This window comes from Giraffa tippelskirchi, chromosome 8, assembly GCF_054371585.1.
Source record: "Giraffa tippelskirchi isolate mGirTip1 chromosome 8, T2T-mGirTip1v1.2.pri, whole genome shotgun sequence".
Lineage (NCBI taxonomy): Eukaryota > Metazoa > Chordata > Mammalia > Artiodactyla > Giraffidae > Giraffa > Giraffa tippelskirchi.
The window spans coordinates 129,088,923-129,100,846 of NC_137282.1; the positions used below are offsets into that span (position 1 = coordinate 129,088,923).

Consider the following 11,924-nt stretch of genomic DNA (forward strand, 5'->3'; position numbering starts at 1 on the left):
GGTGAGGAAGCAACAGTTAGAACTGGACATAGAACAACAGACTGGTTCCAAATAGGAAAAGGAGTACGTCAAGGCTGTATATTGTCACCGTGCTTATTTAACTTAAATGCAGAGTACATTGTGAGAAACGCTGAGCTGGGTGAAGCACAAGCTAGAATCAAGATTGCTGGGGAAATATCAATAACCTCAGATACACAGATGACACCACCCTTATAGCAGAAAGTGAAGAAGAACTAAAGAGCCTCTTGATGAAAGTGACAGAGGAGAGTGAAAAAGTTGGTGTAAAGCTCAACATTCAGAAAACTAAGATCATGGCATCCAGTCCCATCACTTCATGGCAAATAGATGGGGAAACAGTGGAAACGGTGTCAGACTTTATTTTTTGGGGTTCCAAAATCACTTCAGATGGTGATTGCAGCCATGAAATTAAAAGATGCTTACTCCTTGGAAGGAAAGTTATGACCAACCTAGACAGCATATTAAAAAGCAGAGACATTACTTTGTCAGCAAAGGTCCGTCTAGTCAAGGCTATGGTTTTTCCAGTAGTCATGTATGGATGTGCGAGTTGGATGGTGAAGAAAGCTGAGCGCCCAAGAATTGATGCTTTTAAACTGTGGTGTTGGAGAAGACTCTTGAGAGTCCCTTGGACTGCAAGGAGATCCAACCAGTCCATCCTAAAGGAGATCAGTCCTGGGTGTTCATTGGAAGGACTGATGCTGAAGCTGAAACTCCAATACTTTGGCCACCTGATGCGAAGAGCTGACTCATTGGAAACGACCCTGATGCTGGGAAGCAGTGGGGGCAGGAGGAGAAGGGGACGACAGAGGATGAGATGGCTGGATGGCATCACCGACTCGATGGACATGAGTTTGGGTGGACTCAGGGAGTTGATGATAGACAGGGAGGCCTGGCGTGCTGCGATTCATGGGGTCGCAAAGAGTCGGACACGACTGAGCGACTGAACTGAACTGAACTGAACTGATCCTTTACCTAGTTTTCTTTCAGTTTGCTTGATGACATCTTACTGAATTGTTGAGGGTTTGAATAATGTTTTCCCGCTGTTCATCTTGTGTTGCTCTCTATTGTGTCCTGAATTTTCAGTTGGTATCGGTGTCTTTAGTCATGTTGAAATTTTACATTTTAATGGATGTATGTGCGATATAAATGTTAGTCTCGCCTCAATTTAGCTACCTCCAGTGACTAGAAGCTTTGTGCTTTTGTATTTAGGAAATACTTTTCGTACTCTCACGTTGTGAAGATATTCTCCTAAATTATTTATTTTAAATGCTGAAATATAAAAAAATGAATAATACTAAAAATTAATAAGATAAACAAATTATTGTAAAATGAACACCTGTGTAAGTTTTGCACAAGTTAAGACATAGAGCATTATCCGCACCTTGCAATCTCCATGCATTTCTCTTCCCAACTTTAACTTCTTTTTCTTCCAGTGGTTACTATTTTCTTGATAGTTATGAAATTCCATTCCATGTCTTTCTTTATAGTTTTACCCCCATCTTCTATATTTTCTTTAAAGGTTTTGCCATTTTGTTTTAACCATTTAAGTTTTAATGTATCTGGAATTATTTGTATCTGTGTATAATGTAAGGGCTTCCCCAGTGGCTCAGCAGTAAAGAATCTGCCTGTGATGCAGGAGCTGCAGGAGATGCGGGAACGATCCCTGAGGAAGATCCCCTGGAGGAGGGCATGGCATCCCATTAAAAATTTCATTTTTAAGTATGATGTTTGCTGTAGATACTCATTATCATGGTAAAGATATTCTCTTCTAGTCTTAGTTTACTAAGAGTTCTTAATATTATTCAGTGTTGACTGTCATTTATACTTTTAACTTTCTTTAAAAAAGTGCAAATAATGAGATTTTAAAAGAAGAAAGTAACATTTCTAAGCTGTGAACTTTTTTGATTACAGGTACTTATTGAGAGTGAGCAGATGAGAAAAGAAGCTGATGACTCGGGTCCACTCACTGAATTGGAACATTGGAAACGCATGTCAGCCAAATTCAATTATATCATTGAACAGATTAAAGGGCCAAGTTGTAGGGCTGTTATAAATGTGCTTAATGTTGCACACTCCAAACTCTTAAAGGTAAAAGGCCTTGTGTTTTAAAGTTAGGTATACTTCAAAACAAACAACTGGAAAATTACCCTTCTTGAATTGCTTCTTTGCATCATATACTTGGCACCATGTATTTAGAAATGCTAAACTTTGAGTAAGGCTTTCTCATATACCATAATTACTTCCAGAAGAGGAAAAGGAAGTATAGAAGTGAAGGTTTATTTCTCAATATTTCACATACCAATTTTGATAATACTAGTATAGGATGATTGCCATTTATTTTTAAATTGTTTTTGAAACTGCAAATCATTACCAGCTCATTGAAATAGAGAACTACACAGAAAGTCAAAAGCAAAAATGTCCTCTACCATACATCTCATCCCCACTATTCTACCTCCTTTCCTGGAGGTCATATTTATTAACAGTTTGGCTTGATTCTTTCCAGGTTCTTTTCTGTTTCTTCATAATACACATACACACACACACACACACACACATTTGTTTTGTGTTTCTAGTTTTTAAAAATTACACAGTGTCGTACTCTATTTTTCTTTAACTCCCTCTTCCCCCACTAGCTAATCTTGGAGAGTTATGCCTGTCAGATCAAGCTGTGTAGTTTTCCAAAACATTAATGCACCAGGTTCTAGCTAATCATTTTCCTGTTTTTAAACAGTGAAATGGTTTCTTTTCTTTTTTTTCCAACAATCTCAAGGTAAAATTCACATGCTGTTCATCTCTTCCATCTAAGGAGCAAAATTCAGTGGCTTTTAGTGTAATCATAGAATTGTGCAACCATCACTTTTAGAATATTTTCATCACTTCAAAAAAGAAACCCCTGTGCCTTTTAGCTATCACTTTCCATCTCTACCTGTCTCTTTCCCCTCACACCAGTCCTAAGTAACCACCAGTCCACTTTTTATCTATGTAGATTTGTAGATTGGACATTTCATATAAATGGAATCACATAGTATGTGGTCTTTTGTTACTGGTTTCTTTCACTTGGCATAATGTTTTCAAGGTTTATCCATGTTTTAGCATGTATCAGTACTTATTCTTTTTCACAGTTGAATAATATTCCATTTTATAGATAATACCACAATTTGTTTATCAGTTTATAAATATTTGCATTGTTTCTTCTTTTTGGCTATTATGAATAATGCTGCTGTGAACACTTTTATACAGGTTCTTGTGTGGACATTTTCTTGTATATGCCTAAGAGTGGGATTTCTGGGTCAAACGCTAGCTCTGTGTTTAATTTTTTGAGGAAATTTGTTCCTTTTCTATATGTTCACAAACATTAATACAGTTAAAGCTTCTATGTGCCTACAATTAAGTATTTTCCTGGGGTATATACTCTACAACTTTGTTAGTATTTATTATCAGTTAAAAATTTTTTGTTGCCAGTCTGATGTGTGGAAAATGGCTAGTCATATGTTGGCTTTTCCTTGTTTATAGTGAAGTTGAGTATCTTTTAAAGTTTTTTGGCTCCTTGCATTTGTTCTCCTGAGAAACGTTGGTTTATATCTTTCTCTCATTGAAAAAATTTCAGATATTAGTTTGTAGATATTATTAGTTTGTACTGATTCTGATAGTTCTTTATTACTATGGCTGTTTATCAGTTGTTATGTATATTGCATGAGGTAATTCGCCATGGTCCCTGAGCATCTCTGTACATTATTGCTGAATATGAGAAGTTCACTTTGCTGATAGGGATGTTATCTTGGAATAACGTGTTCTTTTAATAACTTGACCCATTCTTGAAGACTCAGAATAATGGAATGTCACAGATAACTAACCTAGAAAAGTACTCCAGGTAGAAGCACATCTGGTTGAAGCCTATAGATAGGATATTAATTACAAAAGTAATGAGACTTAAGTCACTTAAGATATTTATAGTAACTATAAGTCTTAAATAACATGAGAAAAATGTATGTTAATCACATTTAAATATCTACTATCTTAGTATATATATGGCCAGGGAAGACAGCTTGAATTTCTTGGTTAAATCTTAGCACATAGATAGATCTTAATGGTATATTTGGATGTTTCATAGGACTCAAACTTTCTTTTCTTAGAATTGGCGTGATTTGGATGCAAGAATCACAGATACAGCTAATGAATCAAAAGATAATGTCAGATATTTGTACACTCTAGAAAAAGTATGTCAACCTCTCTATAACTATGATCTAGTAAGTATACTTTTTAAAGTGTAGTTTTAAAAATTAGCGTGTTCACTGTGGGGGAAGGAGAGGGTGGGTTGAACTGAGAGAGTAGCATTGAAACATATACATTACCACGTGTGAAATAGATAGTTGGTGGGAGTTTGCTGTATGACAGACACTGGGAGCTCAAACCCGGTGCTCTGTGACAACCTAGAAGGGTAGGGTGGGGTGGGAGATGGCAGGGAGGTGCAAAAGGGAGGAGACATATGTTTGCCTAGGGCTGATTCATGTTGATGTATGGCAGAAACAACACAATATTGTAAAGCAATTATCCTCCAATTAGAAATAAATAAATTTAAAAAATTAGCATGTTTAAAATCAATATGTGTATATTGGGAAAAGTGTATACTGCAGAAAAGTTATTTAAAAGATGTCTTTTCCTCTTACATATCTGTAATGAATCATATATATTATTTTAACCCACATTTAAATATGTGGTATTATCATAGCTATGACCTCAGTTGTACGTTGAGCAAGACAAATATATTAATTGTTCATTGCTTATAACAAATTACACCAGAACTGACTGACTTAAAAGAATAAGCGTTTATTATATTACAGTTTTTGCAGGTCAGGAATTCAGGCACACTGTAGCTGAATGCCTCTGCTTCAAGGTCACTCATGAGGTGCAGAGAAGCTGTGGGTTGGGGATGTGGTCTCTTCTGCAGGGGAGACTGACTGGGGAGGGTCTATTTCTATTGCACATCACACGGACCTACGCACAGAGCAACTTGCTTACTCTCAAGTGAGCAAGAGAGGATGCTCAACCAGCGTTACCCTCATAACACCAAAGCCAGATAAGGACGCCTCAAAAAATTAAACTACCGGTCAATACCCCTGATGAATACAGATGTAAGAATTCTCAACAAAACAGTAGCAAGCCAAATTCCACAGCACATTAAAAGAATCCCACACTGTGACCAAGGGGGATTTATTTCTGGAATGCACAGATGGTTCAACATATGCCAGTCAATAAACGAGACACCTCACGTTAGCAGAATGAAAGATAAAAATCGTATGATTATCAATAGATGCAGAAAAAGCATTTGACAAATTCAACATCCTTTCATTATAAAAATTCTCAATAAACTGGGTATGGTAAGAATGTACCTCAACATAATAAAAGAATATATATCCTTTAAAAGTTGTATAAAAATAAGCATGCTGAAAGAGAATATATATGAATATTATAATGTTCTGTGTACTTTTCTATATATTTAAAAGTTTTCACTATAAAAAGTAAACTTGGAAGAAAATAACAATGCTTTTTATTGTTACCAAGACCTCAGAGTTTTAAGGTATACTACTTTCAACATCATGATTCAAAAGACTTGTTTAAAACTATATAATTTTCAAATCATTTAGTTTTAGTTTTACTTCTTTTCATCCTAGTAATTTAAAAACCTTTGTTCAGTGAGGATGAGGGCTGATGTTATTTTTCAGTTTATTCCATTTTTTCTTGTTTTCCTTAATCATTGATAATGACATTCAAGCGATTTAATTCTACCCAAGAGTAGAAATGTTAAGCAGACTTGTGACCCACCCTTCACATTCACACATAAGATCATGTGGAAATTGTATAAAATAGAGGAAAAAAACTTTGTTCAGTTGCTCTAGCCATGGATGTACTTCATTATTATTGTTATTTTGTTATTACTGAGCTTCTGACATTCTTTGATGTAGGAATATTTTGAACATTATCTTTTAAAATTAGTGAAATACTATTAGTATTAGGTCTTACAATTTCTTCCCCCTCGTAAGCCATTTCTGTGGTTTTAAAAATTCTTTTTTTCCCCTCATTTTCTTTATTCTCATTAAAAGCAGTTGCTGTTAAGTTTGTAACTGCCAGTTGAGCAGGAAAAGTGGAGGACTCATGCTTCTATTTCTTGTTGGTAAAATTTTATGAATTTTGTGTTTCATGTTTCATGTTTTCATCCTGGTATTGTGTATAGGCATATGTACTCTTATCTATTTTATGTATAAAATGTCTAAACTCTATATATAGTCGAGAACTGTGCACTCAAGGAGCTATTATTATAAATAATAATGTTTAAAATTCAGATGAAGGGCATTTTCCTGGTGGGCCCATTTGATATTATCCCCAGGCCTTTTTCATCCTTTATAAGGTTGCCTTATTGAGGGTGGAAGGAATTCTAGGCATATTTTCATTAGAATCTTGTTGATCTACAGATAACAATATAATATGAAAAGTGATGATACTAATTTTCATAAGCCACATAAAATTGATTTAGTTATGTCATGGTTACACCTCATACCTACGACATGTAGTACCCTCATCGGTGGTTGTTTTTCCTGGTTTTATTTATTCCACCACCATTAAAAAAATCTTTTTATATATTTTAAATTGCCCTAGCAATTAAAAGGCAAACTACTGGAGGTCAGGAATACCCCTGACCTTATCTGTTCTTCCATAGTGATTTGCATCAAGGTTAAAGACAGGATCTCAAAATCTCAGGCACATAGCTATGCTTATATTACAGCTGTGTGACTTGGACAAGGTACTTCTCCACATTTCTGTTTTCTCATTTGCAAAATGGGAATAATTTATTAATTATTAATTTATAGATTCTGACTCATTTTTTTCACATTTTAACATCTCTGTACTCAGAGTACATTTTATAGTCAGTCAAGTTTTATGAATCATTGTGAACACGACACCAACTGAAATTACTAATTCTTTCCTGGGAGGGTAGTGTTTGTTTTGGTTTTGGTACTGTTGGTGTGAATTCAGATGCCAGTGAGTGAGCACCAGCTTGTGGTACAGAATCTCAGAAGAGTTTATTTTCCATCTCCTCCCAAAGAGCAGGATTGGGACATGTAAGCTTTGCTCCATCTTTCTTCATGGCTTGTTAATTTCATGCATAGTTTGGTGGCTTAGTTTTTTGTGGGAGTTAGACTCCCTGTCTTGAGCATCCCACCCTGCTTTCTTCAGTTCAGTCCAGTCGCTCAGTCGTGTCCCATTGTTTGTGACCCCATAGACTGCAGCATGCCGGGCTTCCCTGTCCATCACCAACTCCTGGAGCTTGCTCAAACTCATGTCCATCAAGTTGGTGATGCTATCCAACCATCTCATCCTCTGTCATCCCTATCTCCTCCCGCCTTCAATCTTTCCCAGCATCAGGGTCTTTTCCAATGAGTCAGTTCTTTGCATCAGGTGGCCAAAGTATTGGAGTTTCAGGCCTTTCAATGAATATTCCAGACTGATTTCCTTTAGGATTGACTGGTTTGATCTCCTTGCAGTCCAAGGGACTCTCAAGAGTCTTCTCCAACACCACAGTTCAAAAGCATCATTTCTTCGGTGCTCAGCTTTCTTTATAGTCCAACTCTCACATCCATTCATGACTAGTGGAAAAGCCATAGCTTTGACTAGACGGACCTTTGTCGGCAAAGTAATGTCTCTGCTTTTTACTATGCTGTCTAGGTTGGTCAGAGCTTTTCTTCCAAAGAGCAAGCGTCTTTTAATTGCATGACTGCAGTCACCATCTGCAATGATTTTGGAGCCCAAAAGAATTAAGTCTGCCACTGTTTCCATTGTTTCCCCATCTATTTGCCATGAAATGATGGGACTGGATGCCATGATCTTGCCAGCTTTTTCACTCTCCTCTTTCACTTTCATCAAGAGGCTCTTTAGTTCTTCTTCACTTTCTGCCATAAGGGTGGTGTCATCTGCATATCTGAGGTTATTGATATTTCTCCCGGCAATCTTGATTCCAGCTTGTGTTTCTTCCAGCCCAGCGTTTTCTCACGATGTACTCTGCATATAAGTTAAATAAGCAGGGTGACAATATACAGCCTTGATGTACTCCTTTTCCTATTTGGAACCAGTCTGTTGTTCCATGTCCAGTTCTAACTGTTGCTTCCTGACCTACATACAGGTTTCTTAAGAGACAGGTCAGGTGTTCTGGTAGTCCCATCTCTTTCAGAATTTTCCACAGTTTATTGTGATCCCCACAGTCAAAGGCTTTGGTATAGTCAATAAAGCGGAAATAGATGTTTTTCTGGAACTCTCTTGCTTTTTTGATGATCCAGCGGATGTTGGCAATTTGATCTCTGGTTCCTCTGCCTTTTCAAAAACCAGCTTGAACATCTGGAAGTTCACAATTCACGTATTGCTGAAGCCTGGCTAGGAGAATTTTGAGCATTACTTTACTAGCGTGTGAGATGAGTGCAATTGTGGGGTAGTTTGAGCATTCTTTGGCATTGCCTTTCTTTGGGATTGGAATGAAATAATGTGATGGAATGATGTGATTGGAATGAAGTGATGTTTTAGATCTGATGAAATCAAACCCGCCCTAAAGGGTCATTGTCAGCATAAATTTAGATAATATGTGAAGCTCTTTGCTTAGTGCTTGGTGCATAGTAACCTTTCAATATATGTTACCAATAGTTTGTTATCTCGGATGCACTTGGTCTGCTTTGATCCATGCCATTCTACTTGTTTCAGTTGTTTGTTTGCGTCTCTCCCACCCTGCCTTGACCTCCTCCAGGATAGTTTCCTTATATATGGAATTCTGTCAGTACTCTTAGAACTTGGTAGCACTTCCTAGGCTTTCTGATAGGCGAATTGAGTCGAATAACCAATAACCAGCTTTTTAACCATGCATTAGTCATTTTACCCCTCAAGATACCAGTTTCTTCATCTTTAAAAAGAAGAACTTGAGCTATTAATCCTTAAGTAACTTCACTTCAAAAATCTTTTCTTTAAACAACAACAAAATTTTTTTTTAGGCCATGTCATGTGGCTTGCAGGATCTTAGTTCCCTAACCAGGGATTGAACCCGGGACCCCTGCAGTGGAAGTGCCAAGCCTTAACCACTGAACCGCCAGGGAATTCCCATAAATGAAACTTGAAGTTTACATGTACAGAAAAGTTGCAATGATAGTACAGAATTCTCTTCACCTAATTTCTCCTGTTAACATCTTGCATTACCTTGGCACATTTGTCAAAACTGATTTCTCTGTGTCAGTATCCTGTCAAGGATATCACTTTGCATTTAGTAAAATGTTACACTGTTTCATGTAAGTTTAGAGTTTTGAATATTATAGCTTTCTGGTTATTAAAAATATGAACGTATGGTGGAATTCACTTGCTATATTTTAATTTTAGGTTTCCATGGCACATGGAATACAAAATTTGATAAATGCCATCAGAATGATTCACAGTGTGTCCAGGTACTATAATACTTCTGAGAGAATGACCTCATTGTTTATCAAGGTAAGTTTCAAGGGAAGAAGCCACACATGTAACCCTGTGAAAAAGTTAGCAGCGCTTTTCATGTGAGCCAGAGAAGGGAAAAGGGAAATTCTGGATTTTCATACTTTGTGGACAAGAAAAGAAAGATGTTGCCTGGAGTCAGTTGTACTTAATTGAAGGGGGACTTTTCTGCTTGTCAGAGGTAAGTGCCCAAGACTTGTTTAAATGTATCTGACGATTTTCTAATTTATTCATTCCAAATAGTTTTGCATAAGAGGTAAAAATTGGGTGTATTGTTAATAATGCCTCTTAGCTACTTCTACTTCTTGGGTTTATGTAAAATCTTACCATGTAGTGTCATTTGATTAATTGTTTTAAATATTTGGAAAAATTATCCAAGAAACACATGAATAGAATTTACTTGTAAATAATTCAAGTAGAACATAACAGTCACATTTCAACCTTTGTTTTTTAAATCAAAGGATAGGTTTAATCATTCATTATCTATGTCCCAAACATGGCAAGAACCTTAGGATACTTCCCTGTTGCTTGTCTTCCTCCTTGCTACATGTTCCACATGGAGATTGCTAGTTGCATGTTATTGTTGCTATTTTTTCAACATTATAATCAACAGGTGTTCAGACTGAAATCTAAGTATTGCTAGTTTCTTTGATTTGTGTTGTGATTTCCACGTCTTCCTTTGTCTTGAATTTATTCTTTCTTTTGCTGAAAAAAATTCTTAAGTAATTCTTCGAGAGAGGGTTTCTGCGGTGAGCCCCTTGAATTCCTGCATGTCTGAAAATTGCTTCATTTTGCCCTACCACTCAAATGTTAGTTTGGGATTCTTAAGTTCAATATAATTTTTTCCTGGAACTTCGAGGATGCCATTGTGTACTATGTTGTTGCATCTTACTGTTCTTCCTTTGTAGGAAACCTGTTTTATTATCATAGGAAGATTTTAGGATTTGTTCTTTATTCTTGAACTTCTAAAATTTCAAAATAATGCTCTTTTTACATTTATCTTGTTCTATACTTGCTGAGTTTGTTTTACTTCAAAAAGACTGTCGTCTCTCTTCATTTTGGGGAACTTTTCCTCTTTACTTCTGATTATATCCACCTATGCAATTTATTCCCTTTTCTTAAATCTAAAATCTATATTCTTTAATTATTATCTTTTTGGTCCATCTTTGTCCTTTGACCTTTCAGCTCACTCACTGCCTCTTCATTTATATCCCAATTACTGGTCAGTACAAATTTCAGTTACCAAGTTCTTTTGTTGTTTTCTTTTCATGATGTAAAAATCCTCTCATATCTTTCTCATGAACTAATTTAGTTAATAAAAGCTATTTAAAAAGATTTCACACATATCTTTTCTGTATTTTCTCTCTTTGTTGAATTTAATGCTTCTGTCACCATGTTTGTTTTTTTCAGTTTCTTGATGATTCTTGGTTGTCTGCCCATCTTTGTATTTGAGATTCCTGATTTGCCTCTGGGTTCTGTTTATTTTGTGAAAATAAAATAATTTACTGTTGCGAGAAAGGGGGATAACTTACTGTTGGAAGGGAGTGGGAATAGCTTTCTCTCTGATATGTCCCCTTGTGGGTGCAGTAGCTACTTGGGCCACACCTCTCCGAGGCTGTGGTCTACTTATCACTTTGTCCTTTCAGCATGTGTCACTGTTGCCTGCTGTACAAGTTGCTCCAAATTCAGTGTTCAGGGTTACAGCTAAGGGTCACCTCACATTGTCTCCTATCTTAAAAAATTTCTATAGCTGTTTCACCTCCAAGTAACCTTCTCCAGAAGGTTACTGGCTTTCTCTAGTCCTTTTCCCCTTTAGATATGATTCCATATTTTAGGAATTCTCCAAAATTTCTGTATGTCAGTGTGCCATCTTGATCTAACTTCCTGACCATTTAAATGGCTATCTTGGTTTTTTTTTTTTCTTTCACTATTTTGGGGGATGTGAGAGGTGGTTAACTTAATATTTAGTTTGCATGTGAAGGATAGTGAAGAATCACAGCTGGACTGGATTAAGTCCTAATTAGAAGAGAAATAGACAAGGGGAAAATATAGTTGACTTTGAAACTGTTAGTCCCAGTGACACTGAGTTAAATGAAGTAGGTAAATGTGACTTTGGGTTTTATTTGTTTTGACTGAAATGTGTTTTTCTCTGTTTTTTATATTCTGTAATTAATTTTATGTTTGCTATTTATCATGTTTTTGATTTAGAACATGCTTATGCTTTAAAAAAAACTTATTCTATTTCTTTCTCTACCTATAGTTATTTTGGACTTATATTTTATTTTAGGTAACCAACCAAATGGTGACAGCATGTAAAGCATATATTACTGATGGGGGAACGAATCATGTATGGGATCAGGAAACACCAGTGGTACTAAAGAAAATTCAGG

General features: G+C 36.2%; 1 protein-coding gene across 4 annotated transcripts in view; it reads left to right on the forward strand.

The window, feature by feature from the left end:
* DNAH8 (dynein axonemal heavy chain 8) overlaps positions 1 to 11,924 on the forward strand; it is a 326,388-nt gene that overhangs the window by 32,027 nt on the left and 282,437 nt on the right. For all 4 annotated transcript variants that reach the window (XM_081523221.1, XM_081523219.1, XM_081523218.1 and 1 more), the window contains 4 exons: positions 1,930 to 2,106; positions 4,152 to 4,265; positions 9,427 to 9,534; positions 11,822 to 11,923. In XM_081523221.1, coding sequence (XP_081379347.1) covers positions 1,930 to 2,106; positions 4,152 to 4,265; positions 9,427 to 9,534; positions 11,822 to 11,923 — 501 coding nt within the window. The remainder of the gene's footprint in view (positions 1 to 1,929; positions 2,107 to 4,151; positions 4,266 to 9,426; positions 9,535 to 11,821; position 11,924) is intronic.